This window comes from Argopecten irradians, chromosome 9 (assembly GCF_041381155.1).
Source record: "Argopecten irradians isolate NY chromosome 9, Ai_NY, whole genome shotgun sequence".
NCBI lineage: Eukaryota > Metazoa > Mollusca > Bivalvia > Pectinida > Pectinidae > Argopecten > Argopecten irradians.
This window is the reverse complement of record NC_091142.1, coordinates 39,934,973-39,953,937: the sequence shown is the minus strand read 5'-3', so window position 1 is coordinate 39,953,937 and position 18,965 is coordinate 39,934,973. Positions and strand designations below refer to the sequence as shown.

General features: G+C 34.6%; 1 protein-coding gene and 1 long non-coding RNA gene across 2 annotated transcripts in view; one reads left to right on the top strand and one right to left on the bottom strand.

Annotated features, from left to right (window-relative positions):
• Positions 1–1,944: 1,944 nt before the first annotated feature.
• Positions 1,945–18,965, bottom strand: part of LOC138332315 (uncharacterized) — a 34,010-nt gene continuing 16,989 nt past the window's right edge. Inside the window, exons 7-24 of the mRNA XM_069280365.1 lie at positions 18,730–18,962; positions 17,854–18,085; positions 17,159–17,697; positions 16,715–16,949; positions 15,759–16,507; positions 15,096–15,324; positions 14,677–14,799; positions 14,119–14,229; positions 13,609–13,729; positions 13,106–13,263; positions 11,987–12,158; positions 10,646–10,911; positions 10,201–10,349; positions 9,501–9,666; positions 8,956–9,099; positions 7,215–7,556; positions 6,977–7,081; positions 1,945–6,342 (exon numbers count right to left, since the gene is read on the bottom strand). Of these exons, the coding sequence (XP_069136466.1) occupies positions 5,984–6,342; positions 6,977–7,081; positions 7,215–7,556; positions 8,956–9,099; positions 9,501–9,666; positions 10,201–10,349; positions 10,646–10,911; positions 11,987–12,158; positions 13,106–13,263; positions 13,609–13,729; positions 14,119–14,229; positions 14,677–14,799; positions 15,096–15,324; positions 15,759–16,507; positions 16,715–16,949; positions 17,159–17,697; positions 17,854–18,085; positions 18,730–18,962 (4,433 nt within the window). The 3' untranslated portion in view covers positions 1,945–5,983. The remainder of the gene's footprint in view (positions 6,343–6,976; positions 7,082–7,214; positions 7,557–8,955; positions 9,100–9,500; positions 9,667–10,200; positions 10,350–10,645; positions 10,912–11,986; positions 12,159–13,105; positions 13,264–13,608; positions 13,730–14,118; positions 14,230–14,676; positions 14,800–15,095; positions 15,325–15,758; positions 16,508–16,714; positions 16,950–17,158; positions 17,698–17,853; positions 18,086–18,729; positions 18,963–18,965) is intronic.
• LOC138332316 (uncharacterized) lies at positions 4,700–10,465 on the top strand. Its single transcript, XR_011209807.1, has 2 exons — positions 4,700–4,840; positions 6,037–10,465. It is a non-coding gene; the product is annotated as an uncharacterized lncRNA (long non-coding RNA).

Here is an 18,965-nt window from a genome sequence, read left to right as displayed (position 1 = left end):
AACCAGTCATTATAGTTGAATCTGGGATATAAAAGATGTACTTAATATTTGAAATACAACAAATTTATCACTAAATAACAGTTTTGAAAATCTGATGGATCTGGTGGCCAAAAAGTTCCCAAACCATATAGTCCTCTACCTGAAAATCGTACAAAAAAAACCTTGACCTGAAATTCATATGAAATTGACCTGAATTTCACATGGAGAATTTTTCAGGTGAAATTGACCTGAAATTGACTTGATATTCATATGAATTTTTTACCTGAATTCACAAATCTTCAAGTCAAATGAAATTGACATGAAGTTTTCTGTACGTGAATTTGACCTCAATTTCAGGTGAAGTTCAAGTCAAGAATTTTCAGATCATATATTGCCCGTGTGTTAAAATAAAAATCTATCAATAGACAAGGTGAAAGTTTTCTTATCAGGCTGTCAGAATACTAAATAGAATATACATACATTTGAGTAACTTATAAGAAATTGTGATAGTTGCATGCATCTTTTCTTTCTATCTCACGTTTTTGTTGTTATTTAATTTACAATTGAAATTTAATACCTCTTGTTGTACATTTTCATGTCTATGAGGAAACGAAATAAACTGTGACTGTTGAAACATAATATGTTCATTCGTTTTGCCAATAAACGTTAGCACCATTAACTGTAAGAATACTGTTTCATTACATTTTGGCCACAGATCCCTTTGAATTTATTGTAATTGATTCTGACAAAGTTAGTAACTTACTCATATTTAAATGACCGTTTTCTAGAAACACTTCTAGAAGTAGTGGCCTTTTGGGTGTGAGGGTGATTGTGTATTTTGTAATTATTATTATTTCAAATATCTTTCAATTAAAAATCTTAAATCCAAATTTAAGTAATTACAGGGTATGCTCTACAACATCTCCACACAACAGATTGCTCTATATGCATTAACCGGTTCAGCGATCACTTGGAGGCAGACGTCTAGATATACAAGCCAAAACACATGTAGAAGTGTTCAAGAATAGGCGAGATGATTGGCGATAGAAATGTAGGATAAGAATTGTTGTTTTCTGGTTTAGTTCCGCTTGTTTACAAGACGTTGCGAAAACAAATGGAAACTTCCAGAATGGTTCGCATTAATAAACATACACACAGGAATGTAAATGTACGTAAAGTCTACGTTCCTGACGTAATGTGAATATTTATAGATTTGGGTACTAATGCTAGGTATGTATAGCCCTATCGCTGTATAACAATGACTAGTATTGAATCTATACGCGGAAACACGCATTGGTTACTCTATATACTTAACAAGTATAGCCGACGCTGGTATGGGTGTATTATAAATGCATAGTGTGACCCATTGGGCCTTTTGAAATTTTCAACATACTTGAGTTTCTCCCTTCAATAAAGACAATATGTATCATACCCTCAACCACTGTACAATGTACAAATGCGATCTTGAAAGTATTAAAATTTTGCGCTAACTTACTAAAAACCTACAACACTACTTGAAATGCAAAATCCAAGTAAGGTATTAAAGAAAATGCATTAAAGCCTTAAATGATCCCGATATACGAGCGGCATTCCTCTTCAAGAGTCAAGTTAATAAATGCGATGATGTAACAAATTGTAAACTGAATGCGGATTTTTCAATTGATGGCAACAGAATCACTGTTGCTACATAAAGGTACATTTCAAGTGGAGAAGTATTGTATTGATGCCGCAGCGTCGTACTGTACTATATGTCAGATTACTACATCTGTTATTGTTAACCTGGAAATAAGTTATAACCTCTGTGATATCTCGATATAAGTATTCACCTGTAATTGACATGGAGTTTAATTTGCTCTTTTCATGTAAAACTTAACTTGACATTTTGCATGTGTATTTTGCACCCTGAGACATGGATAATAAGGGTTAAAAGAGGGATAGATTTTTTTCATAGCATCTGACACAATATTGAAATTTTGATATCCATTTATTGCATAGAAATGCTATCTGGTACATATTGTTTTGATGGTATAATATATACTTTTAAAAACATAACAACAACTTCGTAAAACATTCCTGAGATCCCACATACAATTATGTAGTTAATATAATTATATAGTATATACATTTTATACAAAGTAACATTCTATACATGCATTTCATGAGGATATTTTAGCTCGATGATAATATACTATTGAATCACCTCACCTATATGTATATTTCTTTCATACCTACACGTGTAATACTGGCTGGTCTAGGGCAATACACTCATGTCGCCTGAGGCTGTATTGCATGGCTACCCATGCAATAAAGTCTCGTGACGTCACGGCGTCAACAAAATCTCTATTTCCTAGGTAAAATTTTAACATTTTTTTCACAAAATTGACTGGTTTTACTATAAAAGATGCAAGCAACGGAATTTGTGTTGAAAATATCACGTAATTTTTCATGTATGGAAATTGATCCAGTCGTGGATTTCTTCGAATTTATTTCAAAATGGCGGGATATTATAGTTGTAAAATTGCAGTAAAACGTCGTGGTATGAAAGAAAAATACTCTTTCATAAGTGGATATGAAGGATAGGGATATTCTACCCTCGGGATCACAAAATGTTGCAAAACCCTCGGCAAGCCTCGGGTTTTACTACATTTTGTGACCCTCGGGTAGAATATCCCTATCCTTCATATCCACATATGAAAGAGTCTTATAATATATAATGTTAGTATCAGTTACACATCTTAGTAATGCAATGAGACAATAAGAAGAACTAGATCACATGTAGCATATACATATAGCATGTACTGAATACACAAACAAATTAAGTTTATATCAAAACTATTGCATCACGCATGTATCAATTTCATTGTGAATACGTCTTTATTAAACAAGTATAGTGTTTACTCATAATTATATATAAAGGCATTAAGTTATAAGCTTGTTTTTTAATCCTAGCTTCAAATGTATTTGTATGTATATGTTTAAACTTCATATATGTGCCATATTTTGTCGACAGAAAATGGCCTTTGTTTTCTATCTAGATATCTATTTATTACCAAAACGTTTGAGGAGCTGCAGAAATCATTAACTTAAACTTAAACATAAGTAACATTACACATGTATAAGAAAAACTTTGCTTCTGATCTTATATATATGTTATAACATAATAAACCTAAACATACACGTTTTACATCATATGCATATAACGTAAAAAAATATGTTTATTAATATGTAGACAATGTTTATATGAAAGCAATGAAAGCATGTGAAAGAATTCACTTTACTTCCAATGAGAAGTGTGTTAACCACTGCTTGGCTTCTCGAATGTAGGTCACCTTCGATTGTGTCATTTGTACCCATTTAACTCCACAATAGACAAAGGTATTATTATTTTTGGCAATACTGCCAAAATTCATTTCGAATAGTTATTTGTTTACGCAAAATCAAAACTTTTAATACATTGTAAATATTGTCACTCACAGCATATAGGTAGCATTTGGCAGGGAATAACATATTGAAATAGCTTCTTGGTTTGTTAATATGAAAAATTACAGCATAATATATAATTTCAAACAGGTATACAAATCAAGTATACTACTAGTTATCACCTAAGTATACATAACTTATAATGCATCACATAATTATATATAACTTATAATGCATCACATAATCATATATAATTTATAATGCATCACTTAATCATACATAAATTATATTAAACATCAAACATCTTTTTGATTATCTTAGTTATGATAGAACACAAGCCTATCAACATTTCTGTTTAGTAGGAAGTAGATTTCCTGGCGTTCAATTACGATTGTCGTTGGCATGCTATCAAATTACACACATGTATATATACACACACGCACTCGCATACACCTTAACTATACCATAGAACAAGTATACTTTATCCCATACTTAGAAAAATAAATCTTTCGTTTCAATAAAATACCAATGCCTTCATATATGTCCATATAAGAGCATACATAATTTGGTAACGTAAAATTGACAATGTTACTATATTTAGTAACACTATCAAACTGCGTACTGGTTAGTCATATGTATCTAAGAAATACGGGATTAATCGAAAGCAAACTGACGTATTATCTCTACATATAAGGACTCTATCTAGGTACAAGTATAGGGCCGTACCATTTCAATATTTTGTCTGGACATGTCACAATGAATAAAATTTAATACCTATTATCAACAACTTATCTTTAATTTAGTATTCCCCACTGACAAAAAATAAACCCTTGCAATACGTCTTGTTGTTTACTTATATTAAGATGACAGCAAGTTTATTTCAGTGGTAAAATGATCCGTTAGAAAACCAGATATTGGAAATGTACGGTATACACTGTACAGCTCCTCCGGTTAGCAGTAGTACTGTTTTAAGACAACAGTACATGTGTAGCATTACAATAGCATTAACGTGCTGTAAAAACTGAGCTAACGAATCCCTGGTGTGTATAGGAATTAAAACGAAGACAAGAGAGAGACTTTAAAGTAGTTTGATATATAAGTTTTGTTTACTTTTAGGTTGAAAGTGTACCTGGTATACCATTAAATACGCTAAGGATATTTAAAGGCCGAACACCTTTCCGGAGCAAAATATAAAGGTTTATATATATATATATATATATCATTAAGATGAGGTTTCAACACCAAACATATACATCACTTCCTGCGTTATATATGAAACAGTGGAGAGTCATTTTGCTGTTTTGCTGTCTAGTCATGATCAACTACCGAGCGGTATTTCGGACGACGATGGGAACATAAGACGACTCGCGTTATGAAAATTAACATTTTATTTTGTTTTAATCAAATTGTTCAGAAGGTGATGATAAATGTAGTATTAACGGTAAGTTAATAACTTTTGTAACTCTACAAAATTATCGGTCTCGTTTTACATTCCCATTTTAATAATGGGCCTTTAACATAGCACACATGATCTCGTATAACACTGAAATTTGGTAAAACTATTACATGTATTGTTATATCGTATCATGCATTAGGTCTGAACTGATAGGAATATAAACGTTTTAATGTCTAACTCTCATATTTGTTTTGATAAAGGATATAGACATTCAGAAGCAGGTCACCCTAGCTATAAGACGTATATAACTAATGGGGAATAATCTAGTATTAAAATTCTACTGTGAAAATCATGTCAATAACTTAGGGTCTCTTGGTCACTCTAGCCACAGATACTATCCTGTTATCAACAATATATAGAGTGTGTGGTCCATCACAAATCCTATATTTAAGACCACATTTAGGGTCATCCTCGATACTCCAGGGTCAACTATCATTTTCGAAGAAAGTAACCCCTGGAGTACGAAATCAAAGTAAATCATTAGTGAGTTTATCGATGTCATTCGATCGAGTCAATCACGCAGGGATATGCAACTCTATTGCGATTTTGTGAACTTGCCATCACTTTCTATAATATTAAATTAATAGCTACGACATTGTTTTTAGACTAGATTGGATTATTCAACCGATAAATTCCTAAATCAACAACTTATAGAGTCTCATACGTGGAATTGGGCATGTTTTAATTTCCGTTCAGCATACATGGGTTGATGGGGCCAGTTAATGATAGGTACTCATGTATCAGTGATTATCTTTAACAGGGATAGGTCGTGGTGATCAGAGCGTACTAGGACTCGTGGATGACCTAATTATAACATGGAAACATGTTTGGAGTGAGATAGTAGTATTTACTTAGTCAGGTTTACTGTGGTATCCGATTTAGTATACATACATACTGCCAGCACACTCATTTACACACATACACATGTAAGAAAACCCTTCATGTGGCTCGAACTTTTTGGATTTCATTCCGATTTCAACAGTTACTACATACATTTACATACAATATTAGACTCTTTGATGATTAGATGAAATGCACCGAGAAATGATATTGAAGACGTCATATATCATAGATATAGAACATTGTATATCCCTGTATACGACGGTGCATCATCTAGTATTTTATATTTTAGAAGCAGTTACCATGAGTAATACTGATATCATCGACTTTAATGCTTCCAGAGCTAAGACCTCTCGACGCCTCGAAAGCTACACCAAATGGATGAGACTGGTGGTCCAGGTCCACCTGGGCTGGACTCCAATGGGTACAGTTGGAGGACTGGGACATCCATACTGGTGACCTCAGCAGGGCAACGCCCCCAAAATAGACCTGCGTCAGAAGGGTGAGCTTCGTGCCCGAGGACTGAGGACATATTTGATAGGAAAAGTTCACACAGCGAGGAATAGAACGGGTCATAATTGGGGAAGAAAACCTTGCCGAGTCACCCGGGTATACGCCAGCATCAGAACCAAATTCCATATAGTAACCTGCAATACAGACATCCATGTGCTTTGTTTACATTGGATTAATCGCGATTTCCCAGGTCATAATGTATAATTTATATGATTCTTTCTGTTCACTACAAAGCATGAAAAACAAAATTTCATAGAGTTGGTCCAAATCAAATATCGTTACATGTAATTATACATTGTATGATAATTTGGTAGATATGTTATATCCTATATATATTTACATTAACACAATTTAATTTGGCATTTGTTAAAGATGGACAATAGAAAAAACTGTAATAATTATTTCTGTGAAAAGATCTATGAAATAATTATAGAGATGAGACGTAATTTAGACATAAATGCTATAGCTAAATGCAAGCTATATTATATCATGAAGCAGAATTAATTTGACTTTATGTTTCACTAAACCAAGCTACAAAATGTACGTTAATATCTATACTCATCAGTCTGATTTGTAGGCAGAGGGAAATGAATGAAAATGTACTGATAACGCGGAATTTAACGCTTACTCTAGAGCACTGCACATATGTACTAGGATTTACACTTCCAATTCAAACAAGTCGTCCATCTAAAACCAGTTATTGCCACTGTCTTGCCTACACTCTAGTTGTTATCAGTGTGATAGTAAACACCATGATAACAGCCTTACCACTCCCCGCAGACGAGGCTAAGTTCCAGTCGTGTGGGCCATCCTTGTCGTTCGTGTAGAGGCACGTGTTACCGCCATCAAATGTACAACTAAGTTCAACATCATCTAAAACCAATCAAATGGTCCAATTGTAATTACCATATCTCGGATTATATTTGTTTAATTAAAAAATTAAAATAACATTACGGTTTATTTACGAATGAAAAAAAAAACGAAACATAAATGAAGTAACAACCACCTTGGCAATAGCCTCCAATGAACGTGACGTCATCAATTGCAACTCCAATATTTTCCCGCGTTCCTCTCACTGCCACGATATCGACTCCCGTGACGTCACCGTCAATGGTAATGTTTGCTACAGCCCAGGTACTAGAAAATGACGATATTTCAGACAGCTGTCGAGTCATGTCTGGTGCCACGTGGCCAATGAGTTTCAGTTTCATGTCTGACTGTGTTCCATAGAAGAAAACTGCAAGTGACATGCATTTTACGTCATCTCCATGGAAATGTGGAATTTTCAGAATGGCTTCTTTATATGAACCACCTAGGCCGTTTGGATTTTCTGCGTACATGAAATGTCCTGTAATACAGAAACAGGAATTAGATCGCACAAATAATAATGTTTGGAATTTAATACAAAACAATATGCATTGGAGATCGCAATGTTTAATTTGTTATGGAACAATTATTAATTAAAGTATTGGTCTAACATTACTAATGTGTAAAATGATGAGCTAATATATTGACAGCTGGAGCTTTCATAAACTTAGATCGGAGCCACACATTAGTCTCCGTCATAACATATAACATTTGTTAGCTGGCTCTTAACTAGAATCCCCGTCTGCAATCAGAGCCATATCATGTTACTGGTAAACTAGAGCACGTGGAATCAGCTGACCAAATGTTTTACATTAAAGACAGATAAGCAAATGTTGTAAAACTTTAAATAGCTCAAAACTAAATTTAAAACCTTTTTATAAACCATGGCATCTTTCTCACCCGGTATGGAAACACTAACTTTATTGATCTATTGGTCATTTTCAAAAACACTTGAAACATGAATATGTTCCAAATAAAGGGGTACAGCACTATATACAGCCAGTTTATTTAAGACTGATCTATGGAATATCGAGTTTGAAAACTAAACGGAAATAGTTTTGAAGATGAACCTTAAAACGTGTAGAACGTGTAGACCGCGGGGAAAATCCTTATCAGACAGTACAACGAAGGGCCATAACTCTGCCAGGCCTAAACATGCATACATGCTTTACAGATGTACTACTAGATGTAAACTTTTCATGTTTAATACACGTGATAATGGATGAAACTTGTATTCCCAATGCATATCAAAACTAATATTATTCGATAGTCAATTCAATTGTTTCTTAGCATCGACCTTTCGTATTTAAATACTCTAGCTTTCTAATTAATTATCGAAAGGAATGATCATTTTCCAAAATAAAAAAACAAGTTTATATAACAAAAAATAATAATCTTATATTCTTTTTGTTATTAAAGCGTTGATTTATGTTAATTAATGTTCTATAGTTTTGTACATTTCAACATGACGCTAATTAAATATGACGATTGTTTAATGACCCACTTCCTTTCCGGAGTAAAATTTACAGGTTTCGTGATAACATTAATAACATAAGAAAATGCATATCGATGACCTAAGATTAGATAACAGCACAAAACAAATGCAAGTTTTCCTGCGTAATATATGATAACTTTCATTTCGCTGTTTTGACGTCTGGCGCAGTAATAGTCAACCACCGCGCGGTACTTAGGACGACGACGGGCAACACGTCCCGCAATATGAAAAGTAACATAATTATCGATCGCGTTTTGTATTCCAATTTTTAAAATTAAAAGCTGTTTCGGAAAGGTTGAGGGCCTTTAACTGCATTGAAACAACGAGCTCGAGCCTCACATTTCATGCCGCGGTTTGGAGGGGCTACCAGTTTTGCTGTACTTACCTGAGGAGTTCCCCCACGTATGATCAAACGTTGGGCTGTGTGACCTACGAGTCCACATAAATTCACTGAGAGAAACGTCATTATGACCGCATAAACCTGGACTTTCGTATGTACAATTATGATGTGTTCCTGAAACAATAACACCTTCTCAATTTAAGCATACATGTAATAACTGTCGAATTACTAATATCAGTTATTACCTTCAAGTTCCCAACACTGAACATAAAATCATTATTGGGATATTTTCATATCGATAATTACATGTATTAAGTTTAATCGAGCTACCGCTACTTTCAACGAAAGCAAATAACATTTTTTTTCTATTTTAAGTACATTTACAACTTTTAAGAACAGCTTGATTACTGTAATGAATTTCTTGATATTTTCCTTATCCTATTAAAACAGTCAGATTACGTCAAAATGGGCAAAAGTAAATCTTTTAATATCGCTACATTATGTATGTATGTTATGTATGACTATCAATATTACATAGAGTTACAAGTAAAGGTATTTATCTTTATTCCCATGATAAGGAAAATACTTACCTTGGTCGTCTTTGATTCCTATGATCCAGTCCCTGTATTTATCTACCCTTGTGTATACCCCTGGTTTCATGCTTTGGCCACAAGGTGTCTCTCCCCAGCTTGTAATACCGGCCAAAACCCATCTGGCCTCACTGACTTGGCACATCAAGGGTCCACCACTGTCACCCTAAAATCAATTCTTTTCATATAATGCCAATATTGAATATTGGTCATACGGCGATATATGAAATATAAACCAGCCTGACTTTATCTTCTGTTTCGGTTAGTAGATGACAGTGCTATGCTAACTGTCTTTCTAAATCAATTTCTGCAAATGTACTTTATTTAGCGTTAACAAAAGTTAGCACACTAAGGGATCTGTACAATCGTTATAATTAATATACATTTTATACGAACATGCACAAAACTGAATACATTACATATGTATATATAATCACATTTAGCGGCTCATATATTGCATTGCACAAAAAGCGCAAAAACGATATTATTACCTCGCTATCTATGTACGTTTACTGTGATTTTTTCCGAATTTTTATATATGTATTGTCATTCTGACCATAAGATTGCCTAATATAGTAATCATGACTGGATCTTTCTTCTAAATGCTATTGGAGTTGTCACCCTTTAGATAAGAAATGTAACCAATTAAATCAATCCTTTAGATTATTTGATATCAATGGAATGAAATTGAAATGATTACCTTACAGGAGTCCATCCGACCTAGATCATACCCCGCACATATCATGGTGTCCTTTAGCTTGCCCTGGTAAGACTCCTTACACTTGGAGTGTGACACAAGCTTCATCTTGGCGTGATGTAAGTGTTCTGGCATTACTGTGGAGTAATACTCTGTGTAACGGAAACACAAATCTTCTCAAACTTCATTGTTCAAGTGATCATACAATATATTAGCATCACATATTCTAAAGATATTGCTAAAGGTAAAATAAAGTTACTTAATCCTTCTTGATTTGTTTTTGTATATCGTTTGTAATTTAAAGCTTGTTTTAAAGACATTATTATTTTACAGGCAGAGGAAAATAAAATAGAAATACTCATTTATCTCATTTCATCTTGCAATGCATTTATTTTAACGAATTATACAACAAAAATGACACCCAAAGTTTTAATATGACAATAGTAACCTGATAATGTCCGTACACCCCATCCAGATACATAACAAATAGAATTCCCGGTTAGCATGTGCGACTCTTTTGCCAAGCAAAGGGAGTTGACGTGATCGTTGAAAGTAACAGGTTTTTGTAGTCTCAAGAGGGCGAGATCTGCCTCATAGATGAAGGCATTGTCTGGGTGCATGATGATTTCTGTGACCTTGTAGTAAGTAGGATCGGCTGGGTTCATTGCTATGGTACCTATCATAACATTTAAAAGGTACGGTCTCGCAGACACCCTGAAATACAAGGAAACGAAAGTAGTTACAATGAGGGGTACCGTAAATCGGGTTATTTTGGCGTCGAGAAATCTTGGTGTTTTTGTATCAAATAGGCTGGTTAAATTTTGGTACGTTTAAATTTTGTGTTTTCATACGCGCTATTCCGTGTTAATTTTGCCGCATAATTTGATTTAATTGAAAGAAAACAATTACATGGCACCGTGCCCTGTATGGAATGATATAATGATTGTGCATCCACCAAAAGCAAAGTCAAAAATCTTTATATAATGTTTTATGTTAATTACACATTTATTTACATGTCTTGAGTAGACGACAATTATTGTTCATAATGATGAGAGTCGTTTAAGCTCTGTCAGCGGCGGAGTATTATTAATTAGAAATACACATGTATATTTTGTAATTATGTTTTCTACAATTTTTCGCGTCTGGATTCTAGTTGGAGTTCTATAGCGAAATTACGCGAAAAAATTGTCTCGAAAATTAAAGCGGTTTACAGTACTGTATACCAACTTTCTGTCGTGGCTAAGATAAAGATTAGCGGATTTACAAATTGAATAGACATTCATATCAAGTGATGTATAGATATTTTTTCGCAGAGATAAACTTTCGTGAATTTACTTGAATCGCGAAATTCGAGAAAATAAATTCCGGTATCTAATGACAATGAACGATTCGTAGAAGATCACTTTCAATTTGAGTCATTTGGTTTATGATATTATATGATATGAATTAAATACTTTATATAATAATTTTTCAATTGAGTAATGTCAATATTTTCTTATTAGTAATGTATTTAACGATCATTTTGTACTGCACGATGATAACATATATGTTGAAGATATCCTATGTAGTTCATGGTACTGTACGACGCAAATTATTTATGAATATTTTTTTCGTGATTTAGAACATTCAAATCATTTCGTGGATAGAAATATTCATGATTAGCCAATGGAATAACGATAATAATGATGCATAAAACTTCTTAGTAAGTCTTTATATACATGATAAATGGCAACCGCAACATAACGAACATTTTTACATAACGAACATGCCATGTTATATATGTACTTACGACTCTATACAATGACTGGCCGTGGCGACCCAGTGTTGGCCAATGAGAGTGCCGCCACATATGAACTTCTGACTGATTTTGATAGCCACCATCCACGGCCATTGTCCAGGATAGGACTTTGTTCCACCTATTATGTATGGTTTTATTGTATTCGGACTCCTCAGACCGCACCCTGAAAACAAAACGTTACAAGGAATAGCTGTATACTAATAAAGCATGAACTGTAAACCTACTTATTTTCAAGTGCGATCAAATTTCCTGAAAAGAAATTGCTGCGAAAATGTATCGCCTGCAAGAAAGCCATGTTTTTTAGATTATACAAATTGCGAATTTGAAAGAGGTGGAAAAAACGTCAGACATGGAAACGCAAATTTATGACACCGCGAAAATAGGTTGGTTAACAGTATTGAAGTTAAAGCTATATGTGCCGTATTTTTCATAGTCACTAATCAAGAAGAGCTTTTAATATGTTATTCAACTCCAAAAGTTACCAACATTTTGAGAATTACAATACTTTCAATGCATTGGTTTTAATTCTACAATTACAAAAAAGAGCTGAAAATAATTTTTGGCAGTACTGCCAAAAATCATTATATCAACATCTTCAGTGTAGTGAAATGAGTACATACGGTCAGACCATGAAGCCATATTGTTGTCCCCAATTTCATTGCACATTTTTACAGTATTATTAGTAATTGTAAAGTGATTTCTGAAGGTACGTTTCCATCTAAACATAAGGCATAAAAAACAAGAATTTCACAGTGCATAACCTATTTGTTCTAACTAACGTTTATAAGGCATTATATGTGATTGTCTGTCCATTTGAATGATTTTCACAACTTTATTTATTAAAACTTATGGTTTTAAATAGATAATTGAAGAAAAAATAACATGTCCAAATTTTCGGCCAGTTACGGCATATATAACTTTAAGGCCTAGTTTATAAACATTTATGCATGGACCTGAAAGAAAACTCTTAAATACAGTGATCAATTTATCTTTTTTTATCTATTTTCCCTCTTCTACAGTAATTCTGGTATGCCTAAACCTTCTAAAATATCGATTAGTCCAGAGACCACCGTCTTTGTTGCTTAAACGAAAAGTCAAACGCTAGCGTACCATTGTGTTGACATTGTAACTGTACTTTCTGTCCTGTATTACAGTTGATGGTTGGTTCAAACATCGTGTGGATTGGCGATGATGTACTTATCATGTTGTCTTTAAGTGTCATGTACACAAGGTTGTCTGAGCTCACTGGTGTCATGGATGTAGAATCACTGCAAGGTTTTTTTTATTATAGATGGTTAGCATAGGAACAGGAAAATGTGAAATGATCAGTTAAAACTTGTCCAAAACTCAAGAACATAAAATGATGACTGAGGAATTGGCATTCTCGATTTCCATGAGTAGAGAAGTGACCGTAACCACTGGCAATCGAGGATGAGTAATTGACAACCATACCTATCAAGTCGATAATAATTATTAATCTTTATTTTTCATTTTTTAAAAAGTAAAATTAAAAGACATGTTCAGTATTTTCATTTAATATCTTAATATATGTGACGGTCTGATTATTTAGAAGACAATTAAAAGGACACAATTCGACATGAATAATGTTTTACCTGAAAGCCAGTTGTTGACAGATGACGTCACTAGTTTGTGTGTTCCAGTCATCCCTACAGACCGGATACCATTGTGAGTGATACATCACCATCACGGAATTATCAGGGCTCCCGATAGAAACTGTATCGAGGACAATATTTTTTAAAGCATCACCGAAATCTGGAAACGACTATGTGTGAATTACAAAAAAAAATGAAATAACTCTGATATACATTGGTCGATTTACATCGTAAAATTCAAAAGAATCAGTATTCTACAGCTAATTATTTCAATAGAGGTGTAATGCTAAATCGACATAGGCCGATTACGATTAGTCCAACCTCCCAGCGGTTGTGACGTCATAAATCACGTCACTAATTGACGAAAATAATACTTTACCAATGTCATTTTGGTATCTGGATACATTTCTGTATTTGGAGGATAACAAACCCCGCACTAAACGTATGGTCTTGATGTTGTTTTGTGGAATTCATAAAACACGTTTATTTGGTTATCATTAAACTACGTACCACAGTTCTGTTCGTCGAGTCCTTCCACACAATCGTCGTGTCCATCGCAACGTAACAAACCAGAAATACACTCTCCATTCCCACAGCGAAATTCTTCATCCAAACACATTTCTGTAAAAGAAGTAGGCATAGGTAACAGCAGTGATCTTTATGTCATATACTGTATACAAATTAAAAGTTTTATGCATCTTATTTTGTCATTTACTCAAAGCGCACAGTACCAACTGTTTTTCTTCTCAGCACAAAAGTTTGTTTTAACTTGCATTGTCAGCTGAAGCGAGGCGCTCCGCCCGTCCGTAGTATACTAAAAGCAGGCGAAGCATTGTCTTTATAACCGTAATTACCAGTCATCCCGAAAACATAACTTGTATTGTTAAATGAATTATCAAAACAAAGTTCGATCTTAAGTTAAGCCGCCGTTGACGATAACGTCCAATGGAGTAAAATGTAGAAATTGAAAAAGAAAATCAAAAAGAGCAATTACATGTCCGCGCAATATTTGAAAATGCACCAAAATAATATAATCGCCAAGGTGCGTTCATATAAATTATCACTTACGGCATTGTTGTTCGTCCCCTGCGCCTTTACAGTCGACCTCACCGTCACATAGCCACTCCTCCGGTATACACTCACCACTAGGACAGCCGAACTCTCCAGCCAAACAAGTTGGCGGCGGCATCACTACATAGATAGCGAGAGTTTGTATAAGTATAGTGGGTGATTATGATATTATCATATACATCCGTTAAAATCATATTCAGCCATCAGGATTTTCAACCATTTAAGGTTTTTATTTATGAGACTATGAACGTTGTTTTAATAATCCAAAAATATCACTAGAAACGTTTTGTTATTTAAAAATTATGTATAACAATGTATAGAATTATTTACTATGAGAAATATAATTTTTCTAAACATGCAGTATTCACTGATACGTTACTTTATAATTTTGTTGTATTGTTTATTAGTTTACGTACCTGTAGCTTTTGATGAGTAAGATGCTTTAAATCCATCCTTCTGATGACTATTGATATTAATTAGCCTTATTAATACAGACTTAGTGGTAGACGTGACAATGGCGGGAATGTTATCGCCACAAAACGTAGCCAGTACCGGACCAGTAGACGAGGAGGAGTCATACACTGTTATATGGTTAGTACTACAATCAGATCCAAGGTCAAACTGCACCATGGTCAGTTCAATTACCTTAAATACAATAGTGACATATTAGTTATCGATTAGCTATCTATGATCCGCTAAACTTCCGTTTAATGAGCAAATTCAACTAATTGTGCTGTGGGCTGCAGCCTTAGTCAAATATATATTAAACTGTCGTATATTGTACATTCCTAATGTAAATAATATCTCATAAAGTTCTACACTTTGAGTAAAATAAAAACGATTGCAAATAAAAGCATATACGGATCCAAATCTAAAGATATGCTAATACAGGCATTCCCTGCATAATCTTAAATTATCACGTTTGACTTCCCACATTCTTAACACTTGATAATGAATAAAAAATATCATGGATAGAAAAGACGGTGCTGTTATAGTATCATATTTGCATTCCAATCAGTGGTATACATTGTATCGTAGATCATATATATGTATTTTAACACATGTGCAAGTATACTTACATGGTTAACTGCGGCGATGACTACCCATTCACATGTAATATTTAGTGTATGAGGAAGGTCGATCAAAGCTGACTGTATGGTTCCTGATGACGCTATGTGGACCTGCGGTACTCCACGGCACTCCAGTGGCAATATCATCATAGCATCGACCGTCGTCGTGAGACTCGTCTGGGGACTAGTCATCGTCGTCGACATCGCTGGTGTCGTTTCTTTTAATGGCGTTTCAGTAGTTTTTGGTTTTGTTGTCAATGGCGTTGTGTTTGGTACAATTGTTGTTTCCGTACTTATTGATTTTGTTGTTGACGTCGTTGATGTTGTTGGAACTGTCAATGGTTCTGCAGTTGTTGGTTTTGGTATCGATGCCGATGTCACCGTGTTGGTAATTGTCGTAGTCCTGCTACTCGTTGACATTGGCGTTGAAGGTGTTGTTATCGACGTGACCGGTAATACTTCTGGTGGCGTTGTTGGTTTCGATGACGTTGTTGGTTGTTTCGTTGTCGTCATAATCGTAGACGTCTTCATTGTCGACGTCATTGTTAATGGTACGACATCAGATGTACTCAATGTTGATTTTGGGGTAGCTTTTGTTGCTGAATCTGTAGGATTTATCGCTTCTGCAGTTGTTCCCTGTGACGTAAACTCTATTGTTTTCGGCGTTGTATTAAATATATCAGTGGTCGAAGCAATTATACTTTTAGGGAATGTTGTTGTTTTCACTGAAGATGTTGTTGATGATGCCATTGTTGAATCTGAAATACAAGAAAAAATATAGCTTCTTTCATCTGAAAATGGACAAAGTCATACTTATTTCATAGAAGAATCAAGAAATCATAAAAATAGTAAGAGTCTTCTTCAACAAATCAAACAAACAGAAAATAATACATATCGCCTCATAAATGTTGACAGTTCTTCAAAATATAATATCTGCAATAGGAATAAAAGAAAATGCAGCTTACCTTGTACAAAGTATAGCCTAGCTTTGAACCCTTTCCGTGGGATTACTACATCAGACTCGAAGTAGAAATGAATGAAATTCGATGAACTTTTCAGTGGTTTAGAAGGTATGTTTTTGCCACAGAGTTTAGCTAGACGTTGGTAGTTTCTATTGGGTCCGTCATAAATCGACAGACTATCCCAGGAACAGATGGAATTCTCCTCTATATCTAAATCCATCAATTCTACGGATATCGCCTAAAACAAAAATCATTTAAAGATTATTTTACGTGAGCTAAAAAACACATTTGTATAGCAGAAATACCGGACAACAGCTTCTCACTTGAGATTAAAGGTATAAAATACTTAATAACATTTACTTGTTTCTATATATAAAGGAAGTATTGTAGAAATAAATGAAACTTTTAAAAGTACTGCAATGCATGTCTAATCTATGTCCGTCTTACCCAAGGTTTTGATGCATTCACCGTGAGGTGACATTGTACATTGGTAGGATAACTGCCAGATTGGTAGTTCGGCGACGTAAGGTACATTCCCTGGTATGGAAGACTGACTGCCGTCGTTCCTGCGCAGAGTTCTATGAGCGTGTCAGATGCTTGGCTGGTAGGAGGACTTGAAGTCATGTGCTTCGTCGTAGATGGAGTTGCGTTTGATGGGATTGGTGTTGTGATCGAGGTTTTGGTCGTCGTGGTGGTGGTCGTTTTCTTCGTTGTTGATGGCGTGGTTTTCGTCGTCGTAAAGGGCGGCGTGGTTATGGTCGTTGTTGAGGGCGTGGTTGTGACCTTTGTCGATGTCATGATCGTTGTGGAGGACGTGGTCGTTGTCGTGGATGTGGTTGAAGTTTTTGTAGATGTCGTGGTTGTTGTGGATTGCATGGTTGTAGTTGTTTTCGAAGGAGTTGCCAAATGCAGTGTCGTTGTCGAGAGCGAAGTCAAGTATGGAGCTTTGTTTGAAGGAATGGATGTTGTCGTTTTTGTTGATGAATCTGGAACGATAACAAAGAATTCAATATTGAGTGATACCAATATGTATGAACATTATGCAAAATTCATGATCGTATCTCATAGAAAATAAGAAATTTCAATCTTCCTGGCCTGAAACTAACGTTATTTCAATTTATTTCCAATTCAACAGGATATACCTTTTAATGCCGAGATATCGAGCTGGAATCCCTTATCCGGTACTATATAATCAGATACGAACTCCAAAAACAGTTCTGGTCCGCTACTGCTGACTTCTATACCGGCTTTGATGCCACAAAACGTTTTCAACAATGCTGATGATTTTGATGGGCCATCATAGACTGATAGACTGTCCCATGAGCAAGAAGGATGAAACTCCACTTTGAGATCTAAAACATTAACATGAATGATCTGAAATAAAGAAAATCATTATTAAAGTGGTGTGACATTATTCTATAAAATAAAACATTTAGCCTAAGATTTACAATCAAACTCAAGTTATTCTCAAGATGAATACAATCTGGGTACCATCTAGATTGTATGGCGTCAACACAATATTGACATTTATATGAACACTTATTGTATTTAAATAAAAAAGAAGGAAAACAAAAGCGACGATCTTGTAGTTATTTCTTTGTATGTTCATTTGAAGAATGAATTCCAATTAATAACTGTACATAACATGAATTCAGCCTATTAAACAGAACGTTAATTGATTATGACATTTCGAAGTATTTTATCGTGACTTAGATAGAAATTGCGTTACTTGTACATGTACATTCTGTGATGGTACTGCAGGGTAATACTATGGCACTAGTACTCGAAAGCCACATGGAATGGTGTTAGCATGAAAATTAACCTTGTTATTGAGAGCAGTTATCAATACCAGTTACTAAAGTCAACATGTCTTAATCTTCTGTCAGACTTTAAACAATTTAAATCATATTATATAACAAAACGCACATGCTTCATTTTACAGTTTGATTAATTATATATTTACATAGTCACAAAAACAAATTTCAACCGAGTTTCAATTTAAAAAAAAAAGACCTAACCTGATCATCCGAAACTTGGATTTTCAGTTTGCTTGTAATACCAACTGGATACTTTTGGCCTGGACCAAAGTTTGGAGAGAACACCTTCACAGTGTCTTTCAGATAAACCTGTTGATATCCGCTGTCCAGTATTATTGGTGGGACGGGTGTGCTGATGGATTCAGAGGTCGTCATAGGGACTACTGTTGTTGTCGTCTGTGTGGTAGGTGGTGGAGTAGATGCTGGCTCTGTAACTG